The sequence below is a fragment of the Octopus sinensis genome, linkage group LG8 (assembly GCF_006345805.1).
Source record: "Octopus sinensis linkage group LG8, ASM634580v1, whole genome shotgun sequence".
Lineage (NCBI taxonomy): Eukaryota > Metazoa > Mollusca > Cephalopoda > Octopoda > Octopodidae > Octopus > Octopus sinensis.
Genome location: NC_043004.1, coordinates 23,080,478 through 23,105,477, shown reverse-complemented (window position 1 = coordinate 23,105,477; position 25,000 = coordinate 23,080,478). Strand labels below are relative to the sequence as shown.

Sequence of the window (25,000 nt, the reverse complement as noted above, 5' to 3'; positions counted from 1 at the left end):
TTTCCACCAGGGGCCAACCAGGCACCCCACACATCCTGGTCACTCCGAATGCCAAGGGCACGGCAGGTGGCACCCCTCTTCCCCGCAACGGCGTTGGTTTACAGGCAAATATTCAGAGTAGGCCCATTCACGCGAGCCATTTTTTCAACATTCACCCATCTTATAACAAACTTACGGGGTGGGTGGAGTGGGCAGGACTTCCCTTTCTACTCTCACTTTCCTTTTCAAGTTCCACTTGAGAAATGTCTGTATTGCAACCCAGCAGAGAAAAAACTGTCCCTCCCGACCAAAAGCAGGCAGCGAAGCGATTCACACAATGGACTCAACTGATAACTGGATCCGTCCTACACGTGGTAACAGCTGTTCGAGAAAGCTCCACAAGTCAGCAATGCACGGACACTGGACGAATGCATGCAGGACGGTTTCATCGCCTTGCGCACTCCTCGATCATGACCGTCTGAGAGCACTTCCGTGTCTGAAGAGCTTGTTTCGAACCGGCAGAGCACTGCCAAGCTAGGGATTTCTGGAAGTTATCCACAGGCGCCAGCCCGAAATTCTTCCGTAAAAGACCATTTAGTTGATCCCTCTCAATGCCCAGAGTTTCGCCGAGTACGTCGTCGCTCTTTCCCTCGATTAATCCCCTATAGAACTCCATGTAGACCTTCCACTGACAGCGTTGACTGACTGGCAGAATACTGTGAGTGCCTGTCGACACTCCAAATGCCAAGTGCACTTTCTTGGCCTGCACTTTACCCAGAACTAGTTCCGTCAATGAGACAAGCTACATAAATTCCCGTTGGAGGGACAACGACCACACCTATTCACTGTTACGGAAACCCTGGCGATATCGCAGCCTCAGCGCATGTCTGCGCATCATTAGCCGCGGCATGCTCAGTCTTCCAGTCGGCAGCTGTTGACAGCCGATGGAACGTTTGAGGAGCGGAACACGTCCCTTTCATAGAACTCCCCCCAGCTCTTGTCCACCTCGAGGTGTGGACCAAGCCAGACCACGAGCAATTTAACCAGCCTTTATGTCAGCGCCCTTCAACGCTGTCGACTGGTATGGACCTGCTTTTCCGGGTCTCCTCACTGCTCCTTTTTATCTCCCTGAGTGGTTCTGGGTGTTGCAGCGCACAGGCAGCAATCCACTAGATGTTTACATCTAGTGGTACAGCGTTTAGCCTAATTCTCGTCGTTCTCTTCAAGAGGTAGATGAGATACAAGACCCACTCCTCAGTCCACCGGGTCGATCTTGCGTGTCTTCGCGCGAGGTCCTCACTTTTAAAGAGAACTTCAATGATGGCAACCTGCCTACCTCATTGTTTGTGAGTGACATCTATTAAAATTTCACTGAGGGTTTTCTCGCCGTGATTGATGGAAGCTATTTCCGATCTCCTACTTTTTCGTGATACGCATTTAAAATACACTGCCTTTCTTTTTTGGGAGTTACGTGCACTGATGCCTTACCCTCGACAACTTTGATTTCTTTTGCTTTTGAAAGTTGTCGAATTTTGTTCACAAGGAGGATTGTAAACATATTTTTCTGTGTATTTGCTACATCAGCAAACCTCTAGTTTTTTTTATTGTTTTTGTTGCTGATGTTGTTAACGTTGCTGATGTTGTTACTATTGCTGCAGCTGTTGCTGTTGGTGGTGATGGTGGCTGAGTTGTTGCCACTCTCCACACCTACGTCACCGCCTTCAATTGTAACATTATTTTCTCCGCTAAAATCCATTGCATTCTGAATTGCGTTGCTGCTGCTGCTGCTTCTACTGCCACTACTACTACTACTACTACAACAACAACAACAACAACAACAACAACAACAACAACTACTACTACTACTACTACTACTACTGCTGCTGCTGCTGCTACTACTACTACTACTACTACTACTACTACTGCTGCTGCTGCTGCTGCTGCTACTACTACTACTACTACTGCTACTACTACTACTACTACTACTACTACTACTACTGCCGCCACCTTCTCCGCTGCCGCCGCTGCTATCGCCATCGCTGCTGTCGCTGCCGCTGCTATCGCCATCGCTGCTGTCGCCACCGCTGCTGTCGTCGCCGCTGCTGCTACTGCCTCCATTGCTGCTGTCGCTACCACCGCCGCTCTCATTGCCCGTCACTACTGTTGCCAAATCTTTCGCTGCTGCTCCTATGAGGTGGATTTTGAACTCTAGTGTGCTTCCTTTTCTCCTCCTCCTCTCCGGTAATGTTATCAGTAACGGAAGGAAGAGGAAGGAAATCTTGAGCATTCAAGAAAAGTTTTTTGAGGAGGGGCAGTTTTAAAAAACAAAATCTTCCAAGATGCGTTCCGCCATGTTGTTGAATTATATTTGATTGGAACGCCCAACGAACTTATTTGGGGCGGAATAGAGCCCCACTATGAGCTAAACAAACACAGAAACCCAATGCCAGCTCCCTGGTGTTTCTATTAACAAACTGGAACAATGTTTAAAGGGAAAAATGGCAAGGAAAGGGCGCAAACAAAGGTTATAAACAAGAATTACTTCGGGCGTAAATATGATGATGATGATGATGATGATGATGATGATGATGATGATGATGACAATAATAATAATAATCTATTCTGTCATAGGCACAAGGCCTGGAATTTTGGGAGAAGGGGTTAGTCGATCACATTTACTCCAGTGTTCCAGTGATACAAATTCTTTCGACCTCGAAAAGAGGGAAAACAAAGTCAACATCGGTGGTATTTGATGACGATAAGCATTTTTGTTCGGCGTGGTAACAATTCTGCTAGTTTGCTACCATAACAATAAATGTAACAATAACAATAACAATATGACTCATTACGGATTGACACCTGAGGATGCAACACAACCCACAATGCATATCAACCGTTAAAAAAGATAAAGAGAGAAAAGATACATGACAACTCCCGCAACAATTCTAATTAAGCGCAGGGGTGGCTGTGTGGTAAGTAGCTTGCTTACCAACCACAAGGTTCCAGGTTCAGTCCCACTGCGTCCCAAAGTCTTCTACTACAGCCTCGGGCCGACCAAAGCCTTGTGAGGGGATTTGGTAGACAGAAACTGAAAGAAGCCTGTCGTATATATGTATATACATATGTATGCGTGTGTATATATTTCTGTGTTTGTGTTTGCCCCCCCCTAATACCGCTTGACAACCGATGCTGGTGTGTTTACGTCCCCGTCACTTAGCGGTTCGGCAAAAGATACAGATAGAATAAGTACTAGGCTTCCAAAGAATAAGTCCTGGGGTAGATTTGCTCGACTAAAGGCGGTGCTCCAGCATGGCCGCAGTCAAATAACTGAAACAAGTAAAAGAGTAAAAGAGTCACCTTCCTACAATAAAACATACAATACCAATCTCTCAACACTTACTCTATAGAATCGTCCCCAAACAATTGCACAAACCAGACAACTCGATCACCGCCCGGTAATATAACACAACACAAACAACAAGCGCCTTGCAAAATATTGATCTAATAAACCTAACAATAACCGTCTAATAGTAATCAGATCCGAAACGCAATACATTAACATCTCAATCAACAAACTGAACCTCACAAAGAAGTACAACTGATGGAGTATACACGCGCAAAGCTAAATTTGTAAAGGACAATGATATGTGTCAGCCAAATAATGCTGTGCAATAGAAACTCGCATGGGGCAAGCGAACAGAGAACTACTACTACTACTACTACTACTACTACCACCACCACCACCGCCGCCACCACTGCCACCACCGCCACCACCACTACTACTACCACCACCACCACCACCACCACAAGCACCACCACTACTACCACTACTACCACCACCACAACCACCACCACCACTACTACTATTACTACTACTACTACTACTACTACTACCACCGCCACCACCACCGACGCCACCACCACCACCACCACCACCACTACTACTACTACTACTACTACTACTACTACTACTACTACTACTACTTACACTGCTAGTACATTTGGAATAGTCTAATATTTGTTAGTACGTAGTGGTTCACTTGAGAAGATCAATGAAGACATCATGTAGACTATTTTGCGCAGTACTCTACTGCATCTGCTCATTCTTGTTCATTCTGGGAACATTTGTGAGAAATAGAATCGAATAAAGAAACGCAAGAAATAATTCAAAAGGCATTACTATTGTTGCATGAACAAAATTCTCATAACAGAACAGCTAAAGAAATCACTTAATTCTGTAAGAGTGACATTCATTCCAAAACACAATCATCTTTGACTTTGACTAATAGTTGTTGCCATCAGAAATGGACACTGAAGAAAATAACTAAAAAAAACAAAGCAATAACAACAAAAAAAGAAATAGAAGGAATCTGTAATAAATGCATCCCAGAGGTATTCTTTTGTCATTGATTTTTGCCTTGGTGAATCGCACATTATAACTAGAACTTTGATGTGGCAAAAACAGATTAAAAAGGTTTTTTAATTTTTTTTTCTTCTTTTTCGTTTATACGACATTTTAGAACGTGAAAATCATATTCACAAGTTTTGAGAATAAAATTATCATTTTAAAATTTCTCAGTTAAATATAGAATTCTTTGTTCGAAAGTTCGATAGCAGAACACAACTAGAACTAAAGAAATGAATATGTATCTTTCGTGTGATTCTTTTTAATGAACTTCGGCAGAATAAATTAAGAAAAAAAAACCCTCGTAAAATGTTTGTTTTCGGATTTAAAACCAATGGAAACGTAAATATTCATTAAATTTTGAATATCCCTATAGGAGTAATTTATGAAAACAGCAGAAAACTATACCTCATTATCTATCTATCTATCTATCTATCTATCTATCTATCTATCTATCTATCTATCTATCAGTAATACATATATGTAAACATATAAATGTATACAAACACGCGCACACACACACACACGCATATATATAATTATATAAACATTTACATATACATAGAGAGTGATTTATATCATCATATATACGTTAACGAATAGAAGGGAAGAAGACAAAGACGAGTCTATATTTATGAAGAATAATTTTATGAAAAAATTACTGGATACTCCGTGATTCCTATCAGAAAACTAATCAATCACACAATATTCAGTTTTAAAATATGGCATTATCACGACCTGATTCCGTGAAATTCAATTTTATTAAAATTCAAGTTCATACATAATTTATTTGGTCTATCTATCTATCTATCTATCTATCTATCTATCTATCTATCTATCTATCTATACTGTACACGTCTAAACGCGTCTTTCCCGTTCAGACAGGTTTTTCAGAGACCGAATCAGCACGTTAGTAAAGAGGGCCTTGACGGGAGCCATCGTCAATAACAAATGGTGGGACATTATAGATAACTTTAGGCCCATCACTCTACTCAATGCAGACTTGAAAATTTAGGCCAAGGTGTTAGCCAAGAGATTGGCGCTTGTCATCATGAAACTGGTCGACAAGGTGCCAACCTGCGCAGTGCCGGGCCGAAGCATCCATGACAACCTCTATCTGGTACGCTACATCATAGACAGGGTAGCTAAGGAACCTGGCATGGGTGGGGCCCTGATCAATTTGGATCAATCGAAAGCTTTCGATAGGGTAGACCATCGATACTTGGAGGCTGTCCTCAGAGCGGTTGGTTTCGGTCTCGTCTTCCGCGGCTGGATAGCTGCTTTGTACAGAGGTATCCGTTCGGTAATTCGCGTAAATGGACATCTATCGAGACCTTTCGACATTTCCCCCTCTCGTCGCTTCTATACGTATTGACTCTCGAACCACTACTACGGAAGTTGGCGAATCTGAGGGGCATCCCGCGAGAACTGGAATGCGGGACGAGCGTGTCTGCATACGCGGACGACGTCACCGTCATAGTGTCTAGCCACAAGCACATCGAGCTGGTCGGCGAGACACTGAAAGACCACGAAGCGGTGACAGGAGCGAAAATCAACCGGGAAAAGTTAGTGGGCTTGCGGTTCGGCACCTGAAGAAGCAAGCCCATGCCGTCCACCAGCGCCTCCGTCGTGGGACGCTGGACCGACGGTCCGGTCGAGTTGCTCGGGGTCTGGTTTGGTCCGGACCTCCAAATGGAGAAGAACTGAAACGAGATAACGAGTAGGGTGGTCACTCTCGCTCGGCAATGGGCCGAGAGGAAACTGTCCCTAAAAATTCGGGCGGAGGTGGCGGACACGTACATTGCGTCCGTCACCTACTATCACCTGACCGTCGTGCATTGTCCCTACCCTACCATCACCAAACAAGAATGCATTCTCTTCCGCTTCTTGTGGAAAGGATTCGTCCCGATGGTCAGGCGATCCATTTGCTGTCAACACCCGTTAAGAGGAGGGCTGATCATGCCGTAGTTGATGATGCGCAGACACGCGCTGAGACTGTAACATCTCCGGCTCTACGTAGACGATGGTGAACAGGTGTGGTCGCCGTTTGTGAGGCACGTTTTCCTGCAGCTCGTCTCCATGACCGAACTGTTGTCGTGGATTAAAAAGAGGCTGAGGAAGGGCAAATGGCACCGCGAGTGTCGCGTTGTTCTCAAACAACTATGCCGTCCCGGGTCGACCTTGAGCGACTTCAACACAACCAAAGCATTCTATAGGGGATTAGTGGAGGGGAGATTCGACGACGATCTCGGGGCGAACCTGGGCGTCGACGAGGAATACCTGGCCCGCCTGTTCAAGACGACTTTCGGGCCAGGACCTATGGGCAACTTCAAAAGATCCCTGGCCTGGCAGTGCTAACGAGAAGCACTACTCGTTCAGGATAAGCTCTACAGACACGGCTCGAGAAACACGGTGTCGACCCGGCCGAGATGCGGTCAGAGCGACGAAACCGTTCTGCACGCACTCGTGCTGTGTCTAACCATTTCCCACATGTAGGCTTATGTCAAACGACTGCTGTCACGTGTAGGGCGAGTCGCTTTATCAGTCGAGTGTATTGTCAATATCATCACGCCTCCTTCCTTCAAACGGAAAGGAAGAGATATTTTCATTATACTTGTGGCTATGGCGAATGAATGTATCTGGTGGACGCGTCTGAAAGGATTAGAGACAAACACTTTCTTCTCTGGTCAACTTCTCATCAACTTCTTCAAGTATCACTTGAAAAGGAAAGTGAGAGAGGCAGGTTTTTGTCTAGCGAATGTTTAAAAAAAAGATGGGTGAATGTAGCAAGGATGGCATGTATGAATGACGAAGCCACCTTGAGTATGATCCTACGAACCCGAAAAAATTTAAAGCAGAGGGTTACTTACTTGCAAATAAATGTGTTAGCATGTAACATTATTGACCGAGATTACCGTGGTCTTTTCCGTAGGCTTTTCTTTCAATGGATAAACCTTATCTGTTTCCCTCTTTACACTTTACATCATGACATTTCTGTGATACACGATCCCTGTGGATGTTTTTTTTAATACTTATTTTAATTTCTTTCTTTCTTTTTTACGATCCGTTTTGATCGAAAACCTACCCTACATTTTTTCCTCCCCAAAAAGAAAAGCTCTGCTTTGTAATTTATCCCGTCTGTGTTCAGCCCTGTGTGGCTAATAAAGAAATATATCAATACTGTACACGTAACTACAAACACCAATCACTTGCTACATGTGCACAGCCCTCTTAAAATGATCCACACGCCTACAAAAACCTACTAATAAGAGCGGAGCGCCATACACACCAACGTTTTTAAACTGTATACATTTATAATTTGCGCTTACACACACACACACACGCACACACACACACACACACACACACACACACACACACACACATACACACAGACACTCACCTATTATCTACTTGACACACACCAATCATCCACAATTCAAGAACACTCTCACATTCTACTCATACAATACCGAGTATAGAAATACACTGGTCCTAAATCCCCCACAAAACTGTTTCATTGAACACGCCTATCTGAGTTTGACACAGGCATCAGCTACACACACACACACACACAGATACACACACTTACACACACAATCACATAAGACAGTAAGAAATCACACTTAAACACATACACACATATAATTAGGCACACAGTTGTCCAATTACCAGACACACAGGCAAACCAGTTAGACAGTACAGTGTACTCGTACACAGTAACTTCATACGCACACAAACACACACATATGCTTAATTCACAGTTGTCTTCCTCGCCACACATTCCTAGAGCGATCCTCCGAACATTTCTGGTGATTTCAGCATGGCTTCTCCGTTCTGTTCTTTCCGTGTCTATCGTATTTTTCAGAAGAAGAGTGACTACTCGAAATCTAAATGTCATTTCCTCCTTTTCTCCCATTTTTTTAGTGTTAGCCTAGCACTCAAATGCCTTCTCTCACCACGGTATGCATACATCATTGTGAAAAGTAAGACCTATTCACACTTGTACACGATATCTCAACACCTAGTGCCAAAATCCACTGTCTCGACAGAAGCTCTCAGCCATCAATCAGCAAATGGAACAAACAGCCTGAGACGGCAATCAAGGACATATCGGCTAACAGTAGACTATAGTTTTCTTGTTGAAATGCAATAAACCAGTAAATGGATGAGTGCTTTTATTAATTCTCTATCGGGGTTACTTGTGTTACTATTTATTCCCAGCTTAATTCAGATCCAGTAGACACGTTATCTGAGTCTTTCCAGCCAAGACCAATCGGTGTTTATTCAAGCATATAACTACAACTACATTATTCAATGTGATTATAAAAAGAGGTGATTTGGTAGAGATTGTTTTTAATGTCTAGCTAATGGATGGAATAATTGCTAATATTAAACATAAATTATGAAATAATAATGAGTCACTGGCATCTCAGCTTCGAGTAGAACAAAATATTTACAGCATTAACTATGTGAATTACTTGTCCTATAGAGTTAATACAAAAGCTTCGTGCTTTTAATTTTTCTTATATACCTTGGCACTTTCTCGGTTTGGAAGGGAGATCTAGTATTTAACTGTTGATGGGTTTGATATCCTCTCGTCTTAGAAATTTGAGCCTAATGGATTTACCAAATGACAGATGAAATACGTCAATAGTAAAAAAAATCGAAAATAACTGGAGTATTATAGCTTGAAGAGGTATTTAATACTAAGTAGTTTAAGTAGTTTACAATGAAACACTAAGGAATAAAGTTTAAAGTATGCTTAGGATGTAAAAATTGTTTTAGAAGTTATGAGGTTATAACTTTTGGGACTATATATATATATATATATATATATACACAGGTAAAAGTTAATACAAAGTATATAGTTATATATATATATATATATATATATATATATATATATATATATATATATCAAATGGGGTGATCATAATCAAAATAAGCAACAAGGATATCCAAGGTTATGTAGTACAATTGTTTCATGCTACTTCCTTTTATTAAACACTGTAAGTATTACATCAGTTTTAAAATGTCGAGCAATCTTCACCCACATATAGAATTTTTTAATTAAACGGACACTGCACATTCTTATACTTATTTCATTTGCCAACATTACAAAGAGGGTAGATATATAGACAGAGAGGTTAATTTCATCATTAAGAACATGGTCGTAGTATGTTCTTCTCCATCTGTAGATGTTTTTTATCACTGAGTTCACTTTGTTATTTAGATCAATCATTGGGGATGGGGTTTCTATTCTTGGTTCAATGGAGACAAACAAGAATTTTTTTCTATTTATAGATAGAGGAAGGGGTAGTACAAATGTCAAACCCATAAATCCATCCTCATTTTGAGGAATTTTGCTTAAACAAAAGCTAGTAGGCTGACGTTAGCGCGGTAGGGAGAATAGAGACTACTAATGCTCTAGAGGTTTTCAATGTCCCTTACCATTTAACAGCCAAAATTCCTGTATTGTGAATTTTAAATAAATATCCTTTAGATAATTTTCCATAGGATTTCAATAAATTTTAGTATCTTATATAAGGATAGAATATATAGAAATCATTTCATATTTATATAAATATATATATATATATCCATTTCTATTAATATAGAATCATAGTTAGTTAGTAAATAGTGATTTAATTTATTAATGAGTTAAATTAAAAGAATATGCTAGACATAATATTTACTAACAGTGAAAAGAAAAAAATTATCAATTTAGCACATATATCAGGAGTCAATAAGATATATTAAAAATTAATGGAAGGGAGGTAATTAAGATGAACCAAATAATTTCCCTAGATATATAGAATGTTTTGCAATCCCATATAGGAGGGTATCAAAAAATTCTAATTTCACTGTATTCAAATTTATTTATATAGTAAAATTTCTTAGTAATCTATGCAGATTAAATAAAAGCTAGTATGGTATATCATGTTTCCATCTGTTTTAATTTAATTAAATTCTATGTCTTTGTGCAGCTGAGGATTGCTCTGTATTTAAATTGATATAATGATTGTATTGTTCAATTACAGGGAGTTGCGTGAAACGATCGTACTGCATTACCGCTAGATATATTTGTTGCATATTTTGATTCGAATCATATATATAATTATATAAGCAACAGCACTGGGCAGTTATGATGTTTTTACACAACTTAACGCGAGAGAGTTTTTTTAAACGGTGACTGCAGTGAACTTGCCTTTAGCAGTTGAAATATATCATAAACACTTTTAAAGTAATCTTGAGTTGGTTTATTCTTAAATACTCTTTGACGCTAAATATATAACTGCTGAATATATATATATATATATTTAAATATATATCTATCTATATTTATTTATAACAGCATGTGTATGTTTATCTACGAGATATTTCACGCCGCTAAGTTGTGACTTTTTTCATGTTCCTTATCAATCTCAGAGAGAGAAAAGAAAAAAAAAGAAATATATTTATTTTTAAAATATAGCATACTTCCAGGCATTATGATGTAAAGACAACAGTTACGTTGGCTTTCATATAAATAATTGAAGAAATACAGCTAGAGATTTGTGTGTTTTGCAATATGCGGAGGATGGTTGGAAGAAGCCGCTTAATCATTTATTGCTGCGAATATGATATTTACTTCTGTACCTAAACCTGCATCTGATCATATTTCCTGTGTATGTTCATTATTTGGGAAAAGAAATAACGAAAACAGTAAAAAAATATAAGATATCAGAATTTCTCAAAAGTTTTCTTTTTTAGTTTAATGTTTAATGGAAAACTTAGAAAATGCTAGTAACGGTATAGTTGGAATTGGTTCTTATCCATCCATCCATCTATACATACCTATGCACAAATAAATGCTTATATATGTTTATATATATTTGTACGTGTATGGTCATGTATATATATATATATATATACATGACCACTGTCCGAAGTCAGGACGCCATGATAGATCGTTAGCTCCTACGCGCATTTTTTCTCTCCTTGTTTTTTCTGTGTATCTTTCTGTCGAAGAGCTTAGGCTCGAAACGTAAAAGACTTTTTCTATTTCTATTCCTGAGCGCTATACTAATACATTTGTTTGTTTGTACTCCACCTGCCTTCGTCTTTTGTTTATTTTCGTAAACTTTCCCGTTATACATGACCATACATATCTATAGTATATATTCAATTATATATGTATGTATATACATCTTTATACACATACGTATATATATATAAGTATGTATGAATATCATAAATACATACATACATAATACATATTATATATATATATATATATATATATATATATATATATATAGCAAATAAAAAAATGGAGGAGAACAATAGTTGGTTCATCAACATTAAAAATGTTAACGTATTTATTTATCAAACTGATAATTATAGTAGCATACATATAGCATACTATTCTTTGCATATAAGATAAGGATACCAGTAATTACTAAAACACATGAATATAAATTGGTAAAATAACTTACAGCTGTTTCAGCCTATAGATAAAAGTTTCTTATTCTGCCTATATTACTCAAGTGGATTGAGGTAATAGGCAGATGAAAATGAGGTACTTGCATATATCTCTATGCTTCGTCAGAGATTATAAAGTACAAAAATTAAGTTATAATAATAAAAAATATAAATATAAATATAAAACCCACATCTACATCCATAAGCACATATAATATTCAGTTATTACTAAGATTATTATTATTAATATTAGATTAGATGTATTCTACTATTCACAATAGATAGTATATAAAATATAAAATATATAATATAGTATAATATATAAACAGATGTTTATGAAAGATATGAGGATATTTATTTTACAAATAAATAAGTTAACATTTTTAATGACTTAAAGTTGATGAACCACCTATTGTTCTCCTCCATTTTCTTATTTGCAATATAAATTAATGGTAAATATATCTTTACCTTCACCCATTTAATACACTAGGTAATGTAATTCCAATACAATAAAAAAACAATTCTGTATTAATAATTGGGTATTCTACCAACAGTATATTGGATAGATATTATCCCTTGGTGGGTTGGATTCACAACCCCTAACTTTCTTGGAGTTATATATATATGGTATATGAATAAAAGAGGCAGGCAACAGGTTGCTTAGCCACATACCGAAAAAATTAGAGACTGTTTATTTGTATTTTCTACAAATGAGACTCCACATACGACATATCCCTGTAATTCACAGAAATCGATCAGTAAATAATTGTTGTTTGTTTTTAAAAAACATTAAAGATATTATTTACTCTTATTATATTACTATATATATATATATATATATAAGTATAAATAATATTGTATAGCATATATAATGTATGCTTTCAGATACACTTCACACACACACGTACATGCATATACACATACAAACACACAGATGTACAAAAGCGTGCATGTGTGTGTGAGTGTGCGTGTATGTGTGCAAATACATAATAATGTGATTTGAAATCAAAACAAACACAGGCATTATACACTCCACCCTACTGGCACACAGCATTCACGCGCATAATTATCATTGATATATTAAGTACAATCTGTTAGACTTTACCTTGTAATAACCGGTGCGTGTGAAGACTTGGTGAGTATCTAATGCCAATGTATCGACCGAAGGTGCACTTGTCATTGATTGACGCTGAAATAGAGAAATTAGAAAAAAGAAATGTTATGTTGAGTTGAAATAAAGGGGTATAGTATTTAACATACTGAAATTCGAAGCAGTGGATTCGTATTTACTCCGAAATGTCAACTTATAAATAATCCTTTTTATTAAAGGAACAAGGCCTGAAATTTTGGAGGAGGAGCCAAGTGAATTACATCAAACCCAGTGTTTCACTGGTACTTAATTTATCAACCCAGAAAGGATGAAAGGCAAAGTCGATCTTGGCGGAATATGAACTCAGAATGTAAAAACGGACCAAATGCCGCTAAGCATTTTGTCTGGTATGCTAACGATTCTGCTATCTCACCACCTTAATAATCCTTTCTACTATAAGTACAGGGCCTGAAAGTTTTGGGGGAGGGGACTAGTCAATAACATTGATCCCAGTGTTTTGCTGGTACTTAATTTATCGAACCTAGCTCACCGCGTTTCAATTTACATATAATACAAAAGACAAAACAATACAAAAGAAAAAGTGAACCGCATTTTCGAAATCTATTGTTATATTTTAGGAAGTATTGTTCTTGTTATATAGACTCAAATTTAATTATAATGAAAAGCGTTGAAGTCATGACCATTCTGACTTCTTAGGGCGTAATCTAAGACAAAATTTTCTTCGGTTTCATTATTATATCAAGTGAGAAGTGTGTTTCAATTGATAGTGATTTGGCTGCTGTTTCTCTCAGAACAACCGACCACATAAAACCTGTTTGCTATGGTGTATAAAGTCAGTAGATCATATGGTAAATCAATGCTAGTGTAGGGCTGCCTGTAGGGTTAGCAGATTGCTCTCCAACCACCTGATTCCCGATTCATTCCCACTGCGTGGCACCTTCTTCTATACCCTCGGAGCTGGTGAGTAGATTTAGTTGACGGAAACTGAGAGAAACTCGTCGTATATACGTTCCTTCAGACAAATTTCTTCACAAAGGTGTCTTGGGAAATAGTGTATGAACGCAGACAGACTCAACGAGATAAGCAATAAAGGATGGATTCCATACAGAGCTACATGACGTGCTAGAAAAAGCAGTTACATATTCAACTCTAATAAAAACGTAAAGTTACATTAGATAGGGTAGCCCTATATGTATTTCATTTAAAAAGAAAGAAAAAAGAACTGCATAGGACTTGACTCAAATGTCTAAAGCAGGCATTTACGGATCGATAAAATATACGCTAGAATGAAATTCGTGCTAGAATCAATTCGATTGACTTTGAAGGTGATGCTCCCGCTTGGCTGCAGTGCAATTTTCGGGAAGAGCAAATGACTAACTCTGATGTGGTCTTCTAACTTCACTAAGTACGAGAAAAAATTCAAATTAACAAAAGAACATTCAATGTACGGTCAAATCTTTGCAGTGGCAATCTGTTATTTTTGGATTCATTGAAAGCAGGGAAGAGTGAAAGATAGAATACTTTTGGTGATAAACAGGGCGGCGGTGTGGTTAAGAAACAGCAATAGTTGTAATAACAACAAGGATATCGGCATCAATAACAATAATAAAGCAACGCAGCACTAACATCAACCACAACAACATTTTCAACAGACATAATACAAAAATAACAACAATAACAAGGAAACAATAACTGCAGCAAAAATAATTATGAGTTCACTTCGCAAATAATGCGCGGTTTGTTCCATGAAGAAAAGTCGCAAACAATACAATTCTCCCTACGTTACACTTACATTATACATTTTTAGTCAGGTTTTCTTTTACATTTATTCACTAGAGTCCAGAAAAATATTGCTTTGGAACCATCTTGAAATCTATTAAAAGAGACATTCCAGGAATTGTATTTTCTAACATTTATTCAGATTACTCAATAAGGGACGCACGTATCTTATGTATCCCTATTTTTGTTGTTTTTCAGAATGGATTAGTCTCCCAGCAGGTGGCTATAATTTCTATAGCCCGCCAGAAGATAATTATCTACCTCTAACAGAAGCTATAAATCGAAAAGGAAAGAAATAGAGGTTCTTGAAGCTTTCACTCTTATGAATTGTTCACATAACACAATGAATGTTTCTGTAGTGTGAATTGATGGGCTCTCCAATAAATAAATAAATAAATTCAAAATCAGTATCGATGGAAAAGAAAATAGCTTTCAAAAGTTACTGATCCCTCACACTGAAGCCTGATTTAACTTTGTCATCGAGATCAACATTAAACAATATAATTGCATAATCAGGTGCTGGCCGTATGGAACATGAGTCAACTACGGATTTACTGTGCATTTTTTCTCAGTCATTACGATAATGTAGTGAATAGTCGTGTTCATTATTATACATCAAGTTGATTACTCTCCAGTCACGAATCGGATAAGATGTGTTCGCCGAATATGTCTGACAGTATCAAAACATGTCTCTTGCTGTCGCCTTTATTTGTCAATATCAGACTAAATTAGTATTAATCTTTGAGCCAATGATTTATCCCCGTATCACATAACTATAATTAAGTATTAATCTTTAAATCTTGAACTATGACGCATTCTAATTAAAAACATCACTATAGACAGAATGTCTGAGTTGTTGAATTTATGACGGAAATAAAGTCAATATACTTCCTGTAAACTTGAAATACGGGTACAATTGAATACTTTTTAGAGCCAAAATTATGTTTAATAATTTATACATATTCTAATTTCCACAAATTCATCACACCCTAAGAAAGGCCAACTAGCAAATTTTGAAAAGAGCCGTGGATATCCATGCACTCCCCACCAGGCCTGCTTCAGTTTTGCACCTTTGTTGCATTTAGGACAAACAAAATACTCGTCCTTACTGTTAGCATTAATCTGGTCTTTGTGAAATCAAATGACTTTTCAGACCCGCTAGACATCCATATACTTTGTCATACAATTGACGCAAAATGCTTGTAGATTGCTCAAGAGGGGTCTGTGCATAATCAGCCTGCAATTATTTGCCGTCATAAAATCCCATATGAATAACAACTGCAGTTGTTAGAAACATGTTCGGGTTGAAAAGTGTTTTAGATTGAGGTCAAGTCTTGTTTATGAAGTGCTCAATTCTACGTGTTTCAATTACTTTATAACCTTCGTGGATCTCTTCCTTCCAAACCGATTGACATCCCGTCATCTGTTTCCGGTCTTCAACATCCACACTAATAGTCGGAATGTAGTTTCTGAAGGGCATCCCAAAACTATTTTTAGGGGTTAGTCTCGGACGTTTACCATGTTACAACTACTTAGGTAACCTACCATCCTCTGATTGCATATGAGGAATATCTCAATAGTGATATGTTGGTATCTAGTGCTAGGAATATCTGAATAGTAATATATTTGTGTGTAGTGTTAGAGATTGCCATTTGATGTTCAGGATCCTTCATGGAATCTTTCCAAGACTTTGAAGCAGTGATGATTCGTAATCCAATTATCTGAAGAATATGAAAGGACGACTCACAGACGTTGAGCTTTGATTTGATGCTGATGCATCTGTCAGACTATACACGATTTTCAAGATTTCCGAAAGCTAGCGAAAATACTGCCAAAGATATACGAAAGAGTCGACTACATCCAAAACTGAACCCTGGAGGAAGGTGTTTGGTTCGACATTGGAGTTAGAATGAACATGGCCTTTGTCTTCTTCAGATTGCTGATAAGTCCAAAGTCAATATATGCTCTACAGGAGAGATCCGTCATAACCGTCCCATTTCCTTCTTTGTGATCTACGATTCTGTATTCTCAGCGTAAAAAACGCCCACGAACAAGGATCTCACATGAGTTTCTTCGCCCTTCGACGGATTTTGGATTTCATCCTGCAGAATGACCAAACACACTCTGCTCACCAAGTAAGTTCGGAGAGATTAGTCACCGACAACCAGACTATTTGACAGGTTGTTCTGGGTTACATGTTACCAATTACATTTGAAAATGATATAAAACGCGCACGTGCGCTGGCACACACTTGCACACACTTGCACGCACGCTCAGACACACGCACGCACTCACACACACATTTGGAAAGAAATGAGATGGTGTGATTCAGCAAACTTAAGTTCGTAGGGGAAAGGTGAAAAGTCTACCAATTAGAAATCCTGAACTTTATCTCAGAATGAACACAAAAAAGGTTGATCTTCTAATCACTTTGCAAGAAATTACAAACGAAGACCAACATATAAAAACGTTGAATTCTTCCTTCTTCACTCTAATTTTTTCTTGTTAGTAAGTCCAGAGATTGGGGAAGCTGTGATGTACATCACGTCTATTGGCCCGACTATTCCAAGAGGTGGAAAGAAAAAAGAAAAGCCCAAATACTTGACTGAAATTTTATTTATCGATCGCAGGAGTGGTTGTGTGGTAAGTAGCTTGCTTACCAGCCACATGGTTCCGGGTTCTGTCCCACTGCATAGCACCTTGGGCAAGTGTCTTCTACTATAGCCTCGGGTCGACCAAAGCCTTGTGAGTGGATTTGGTAGACGGAAACTGAAGGAAGCCCGTCGTATATATGTATATATATATATATATATATATATCGCTTGACAACCGATGCTGGTATGTTTACGTCTCCGTAACTTAGCGGTTCGGCAAAAGAGAACGATAGAATAAGTACCAGGCTGACAAAGAATAAGTCCTGGGGTCGATTTTCTCGACTAAAGGCGGTGCTCAAGCATGGTCGCAGTCAAATGACTGAAACACGTAAAAGAGTAAAGATCCTGAATAGTTGACAAAGCCGATGAAGGTGGTATCTGAAATCAGAGTACAAAAGATCGGAACAAATGCAAGAAGTCTTATCCGGTACTCCGACTCTTCAACCAAGACATCATAATGACAGTTTACCAAACTGATTGGCAGAGCTCTACTAAAATATTTAACTTAGTTTTGTCTAACAGCGGAGACGCCCACTCTCCTATATATTTTCTTCTATATTTTCAGGAGACATATAACTCTAAGCTTGATTATACCACCTCTCCTAAATCCTCCACGTACGCACACACACACACACACACACATCACTGAGCTATCACCATCATGTAATCTTTTTTTCTTAGCTATAACCATTTGAAACATTTCGCTGCATTTGATTTTCCTACTTATAGTAATTCGCGTCAGTGAAAACTAAATATCCCAACCTTGCTCCTTGTAAGCTATCAGGGTATGGAAACTGCAAATACCTACCGCAAATTCACGTCGAAAATAGGTAAACTAACCTATATAGAAAGTAATAACTAAAGAGCATTAGCCACGAACTATTGACAACAAGAAGTAACTATTAGCAATCGTGTATTAAGATGTTAAGAAGGATAGCATGTGATGTTTTAATTAAGATCTCAGTAATGAGCAAAATATTAAAATATCACATAAAACATTGGCGTGTTATCTATAATCACAGAATCTAATTAACACATGCGATAAAATTCTAGAAAATTCTTTGACAAAACACTTATTATATGCAAAATATTTTATTAGCTGTAAAAGCAAATAAAAACTCAACAGCTAGTGCTAGGTTATGACCAGTTTTATTAATAACTCGTATGGAGAGCTAAAACCTCGTATGTTCTTATGAAATTTATAAATGTCACCATTTCAAGAGGCCTCAGTTTATAGTTAATAAAAACGGCCAAAGTGTAATAAACATGTATTTATATATGCGACGAAGATTTGTATTTTACAAATGTTTATTGCAGACAGTTTGGCGGTTAATTACCTGTTAGTACAATAAGAGTTTTAAGTTTAGTTTACTTTCTTTCTCAATCGTGTTGTTAGAGTGTTAATACTGGTTTCAAAGTTTGACACAAGACGGGCAGGTTTGTGGGGAGGGGCTAAGTCAATAAAAATGACCACAATTTTCAACTGATACTTATTTTTTCCATCTCTGGAAATTAAAAGGCAAAGACAACCTCAGCGGAATTTGAACTCAGAATGTAAAGACGGACGAAATCACTCTAAGCACTTCGCCCGGCGTGCTAACGATTCTGGCAACTCAGCGCCTTTTAGAGAGTTAATATTAAAAATATTTTGTAGCATTTAGTTACGGCTCTTCTTGTTCTGAATTCAAATTACATCGATATCAACTTTGCCTTTTATTCTTCCTGTACCGATGACATAAATTCCGCTAAATTTGCGGTCATGTCTCTATACCAGAAGTCAACATTTGTATCGATGTCGGAATTCTGTAAATCATAGAATGGAAATCTTTCACTATTTAGTATCTCTCACACACACACACACACACGCGCGCGCAAGTGCACATGAACCATTGCAGTAGCAGGGTATTGGCATCACCATCTACTATTCTTTCTCGAATGGTTTTTCTCGTGTTCCTTCAGTTTCGTACACACATGATGGAGCAGCAGTTGTACATAGCTTCCTTAAGTTAGTGAAAGATCTGCATGCAATGATTATTTCTCTAGCGCTGGGTTAGTATTTAAATTTATTGATCCTAAAAAGATTAAAAGTAGGAATAGCTTCAACAGGATTTGTTTTCTGCGCACCAAGAATAAACATGAATATTGTATGACACTTATTTTTCGTACTTGTAAACCAATAAAAAATAATGCCCCAGTGACGCATAGGATCGGTTAAAATAGTCTTGATTTCTGAAAATACAACTGAACTAGCTTCACTGAAAGGAAAAGCAAAATATATATCATGGAACGGTTAACGTTATGCTTAATGTAGTCTTCGGTAGTTTATACTTTTCTTTACAATACGGTTTAAAAATAATCTTTCTTCTTTTGCGAACTTTCAGCATTAGAGATTATTTTAGAGTAGGAAATAGTAAACAATTGCCATTTGTTTTTGACTTGAATCATAATTTCTTGATGGACATAAAGCTGCTCATGAATACACCCTAAACTCTGTCTCCTATAAACCTGTTCTCTTCCCTGCTCACTTCCCCTCTAATATAGTGACCGAATTACTTGAAACTGGTTGAACTCGACTCTGTCCATTCAGACTCTTCACACTCGTCTCCCTCTCCCGAATCCCGTTTCCTCCATCGTCTACATCTATCATTAACCTCCTCATATTATCTCCCTTTTCCGCTCTATCTCTGTCCATGATATTTTTATTGCAGCTACAGGAAACTTAAGAATTCAGTTATTTACTTCAAACGGAAGAATAATCCCACTACATGCACTCCAAAAGTTACAATAATAATAATAAATGGCACACTAACTATACAACTATCTACATGTTTCAGTAATTTAAAAACATGTTATCACTATGTATTGTTTACTTCTATTAAAGCACGAAAAACTATTGGACACTGCTAAAAGAGATTCAAATGTTTCTACATTGGCTGTTCCATGCTGCTACGTCAACTCTCCATGATCGATGGAAGAGGGAAAGAGAAGGGAGGTGTAAGAAAGATCGAGAAAAAGAAGGAAAGTGTAAGAAAAAGAGAGAAAGAGTAGAAACGGAAGAGGAAAAAAGATAGAGATAACGGGAGGGAGTAATTCAGATTGCTTTGTCAAATATTGCAAATATAGAGAGGAAGCCAATGAGTGTGTGTGTGTGTGTGGGAGAGAGAGAGAGAGAGAGAGAGAAAGAAGGAGAGAGCGAGTGAGGGAAACAGAAAGAGCGTGTCTGTGCATGTGCGCGCGTGTGTGTGTGCGCGAGAGAGAGGGAGAGAGAGAGAGAGCGGTTGCAGCCTGCTATGAAACCTTATAGATATTTAGTGTCAGATGAAATGAAGCACTTTTCTGATGATGAACATAACTATCTACATTTACTGCTATTCTCAAATGTAAGATAGTATTAATTTGCGAAATGAGCAAGGTCCCCCCCGATGATTATAAATGAGATACAGTTGAAGGTGACGAAGAAGTATATTTATTATCGTCCTCAGAATATCTTTGACATGCCGCAACTCACAATGATAGGCTTGCAAATCTCCCAGTTAGCTTTCGTTACTCTGTGAACTTTTGTTGACAGGAAGTATGTAAAATAGCGCGGACAGCAACAGATAAAATATTTGCCATCTCCCCTGGTTACAGAAAATACTGTGGACTCTATCTTTTATCGTTTACTTGCTTTAGTCATTGGACTGCAGCCATGTTAGGGCGTCCTTTTGAAGGATTCAGTCAAACAAGCTAACCTCGGTGCGTATACTTTTCCTCGTACTTATTCTATCGATCTATAGTGCTGAAATGCTAAGTTATAGGGATGTAAACAAACAAAGGAAAACACAAAGAGACATACACACATCCACTTGATACCTTCCCCGTGAAACATATATGTGACGGCTTCTTTCAGTTTCCGTCAATCGAATTCTACTGACAAAGGTTTGGCCGGCACGAAGCTATAGCAGAAGTCACTTGCCCAAGCCGTCACACTGTGGAAATGAACCTGGAACTATGCAAATGGGTAGCAAACTTCTTATCATATTGCAGCCCTTGTGAAACAGTAACTAAAATATAGTGGACAACGAAAGTCTATATACTATTCCGTGGTTAGATTTCATACTAACAAATAATGTCTAAAAATAAAATGGCCAAACAAACATGGGTTAAATATTTGGTCATATTACAAATGTCGTATAACTGATGTACAAAATTGCCACAACATTACATAATTTGTAGTAGTAGTAGTAGTAGTAGTAGTAGACCACAGTCGATTAAATTGACCTAAGAGCATGACTTGATGCTATGCTTTATTTTATCATTTACGAAAGAAGAAAGACAAAGTTCACCTCGACGCCATTTGAATTCAGAACTTAGTGACATAACCGAATTACTGCTCGCCTGTTATTCTGTTGTCTACCGACCCTGCACTTGTTTCAATTGCTATCAGTGTTACTACAATAGTTTCTCTACAGCAATTAATCCACTATAACCACGACAACGACGACGACGACGAAGACCACCACCACCACCACTACCATTACTACTTCTAATACTAATACGGAATACGGAATTGAAATCACTGCATAATCGTTGGAGGCGGACAAAAAGACGAGGCTATGAAAGTAACACTTTTAGAAATAGCACTGATTCCCCTGAACTCTCGCTCTTCAAAACGCATCAAGATAAATAAATTTGTAAATTATTAGCGTCAGGCCTTGTTGTGGTGGTCTGGGTGAACAAACTTGACAGGCGAGCTCCATTAGTTTTATCTAAATGTTTTTGGCTAAGAGACCTCTTCCATTTCTCCCATTATTTTTTCTTCCGTTTCTTTTTTGTTTCAAACATTTACGAGTAAGTGACACCTGAGGATGCCTTTTTTGTGTTGAAGAACTCTAGTTGAATTATTTTCAATTTCTGCCTTTCTGTGTATTTGTTTTCTCAGTTCTCATTATTTTTGTATTTTCAAATAAACGTACTCTTGAAATATTGCTCAGTTTAATAAGAAAATGAACGACGTCAGTTTCTTCTATTATATATCCCGCCATTCTAATTATTATTATTATTATTATTATTATTATTATATTATTATTATTATTATTATTATTATTATTATACCTGCTGCAGAACACATCAGACGTGTTTTTCGAACGCTCCAAGTGAGTTCATTTCAAAATATTTATTTACACCAAGTTTGGTGTCCTTTTGTAACAATTTTTTTTATTCCAAGTTGTAAATAGAAGCAACATTACATTTTTCTATGGTTGTGATGTCCCCTCTGGGGGCTGCACAACCATAAAATAAATCCAGTGGGCGTTAAAATTTAATGGAATCAATACAACCTAACAAGATAGCGGAGCGCGTCTTGAAAGAGTTGAGGAAAAACAAAACGAACCCTCCTACAAATATGGTAACAGATGAAGACTTCCTCCCTTCCCTCTGTCATGGGAAGGGGATAAGGAGAAAAACAAGACTGTCATGGTATAAAGTACAACGAAGAATAGTAGCAGAAACACTAACAGTGGTAGAAATGACAACAGCAGCAGCCGCAACATTGAGAGCAACCGCAATAGTAGTTGTGGTTGGAGCAGCAACAACCACGAAAAAGAAAGCAGCAGCAGTGGCAGTAGCGATAGCTAGAATAATAACAACAACAGCGAGAGCAAAAATGACGACAGCAACAATAAAACCAATACCAGCAACATCGATAAGAACGACGATAATAAGGGCAGCAGCAGCAGCAGCAGCAGCAGCAACATTGACAACAACAAAAACAGCAACGAAAATAATACAAATAAAAATATCAAGAATAGTTTTGCAGCAGAAGCAGCAGTCAAGACCAAACACCTATGTACCGTAGACCTCACAATTAGGGAGCAGATGCGCATAGCGGCATGGAAACTAATTAAACAAAAGAACAATTGGGCATGTCTAACGATCCCATCAGAGGCAAATGAAGCAGTGGAGAGGAGAACGGTATTTTTCAGATGCATTTCAGCAGACACAAAAAGATACTGAGGCGGCGCTGAGGTGCCTAAGAAATGACATCGAATACATAACGAGGGGCAAACAATACGGCACCATTTCGGTGGTGTTAAAATCAGAAGCACTCGCTGTGAAACATTCAATGACCTCTGCAAAATCAGCAAAGTCATCATGTACCCCTCCCACATGGGGAATTGTACAGCCTGTATCCGTATTTCGAAAATCCCCTCCATGACTAGATATTTGGTGGCTTTTGGGATGCGTAATCGTGGGGAGGACGGATACTGTCCCTATAGAGGCGACAAGAACTGCCAGGGAGGACTGAACAGGGGTTGACCTGGAGATACTTCTCCAGATCAGACCCGTAAACATTAAAAAAATCCCAGACCACATCCCTCTCCAGAACGGGACGGTGATACATATCATAACTGAGGACAAAAGGCCTCATTGTTTCAGGTGTGGAGAAACAACTTATTTGGCTGCCCGCTGCCGCCTACGGCCTCCACTGCTGCCTCCGCCGAGACGAGAACCAGAAACATCACCAGCACCAGCAAAACCACCAGCAACAACACCAAAGACATTAACCATCCTAGGGGGAAACAAAGAAAGCTCTCCTACCCTCTCACACCAAACAAAAATACACACATAAACAAGATTATAAACAAACACATAGACACAGACACTTACAGTAGTGGAGATGAAGGAAAAATGAAGGGGCCAAAAAACAAACAAACAAAAAAAGAAGAGAAAGTACAAAAGAAAAACTCCACAAAGCATAACAACACCCTCAATCAAAAATACAATCACTATCCACGGAAACATCTCCCCAAAAGCACCAACACAAATACAACCAACACAATCACCAGAATCCCCCAAGCGCAAATAACCTAAACAGGAACAGACACTGACACAAATATCTAAAACTGCAAACACCACACTCATAGCACACACATAAACAACAGAAACAACACCACCACCGCTACAGTCAAGAGAACAAATTAAACAACACCAGCACAAAACACTCAACTTCGTACTTATCAAAAGGGACAATGAGGTTCTACATTTTGCCAATTTCTATTTCGAGATCTTTATACTTGCTCATTTTTTGGTAGGTCTTGACAGATATATTTATGTCGATTGGGACAGTTATATCAATGAGGACGCATGGTTTTTGCCAGAAGTCCTTCAATATAATGTCTGACCAATTCGCATCTATCTTTCTGTCAGTTTGAACGTGATGTTTCAGAGGAGTGAGAAGTGATCATTTTCAAGCACTGGAGGTGGTTTGTGTTCCCAACAGTTTTTTTCAGGTCAAGGTTTTTGCAAATTACCCAGTGAATATACTATGCTGTTCTATCATGCCTGTTGAGATACTCTGTAGGCGCAAGAAAACTGCTCATGGAGACAATGTGATCAATGGTTTCATTTTCTTGTTTACATACATGACATGTTGGGCTACTGTTGTTCTTTAATATGTTGGCCTGGTAACTCCTTGTAGGTAGGCATTGATCTTGGCCTGCTGTGATAAACCCTTCTGTTTCTGATTTTAAGCCAGAACACACTAACCATTGGTGGATAATGGCTTTGTCAACATCGGCATTATTCGTTCTCTTTGGATATTTGCCATTGAGAGGGTTCTCTTGC

At 38.2% G+C, this 25,000-nt stretch overlaps 1 protein-coding gene across 1 annotated transcript in view; it reads right to left on the bottom strand.

The window, feature by feature from the left end:
* Positions 1-25,000, bottom strand: part of LOC115214978 (atrial natriuretic peptide receptor 1) — an 853,780-nt gene that overhangs the window by 329,700 nt on the left and 499,080 nt on the right. The window contains exon 9 of the mRNA XM_029784078.2: positions 12,957-13,040. Within this exon, the coding sequence (XP_029639938.1) occupies positions 12,957-13,040 (84 nt within the window). The remainder of the gene's footprint in view (positions 1-12,956; positions 13,041-25,000) is intronic.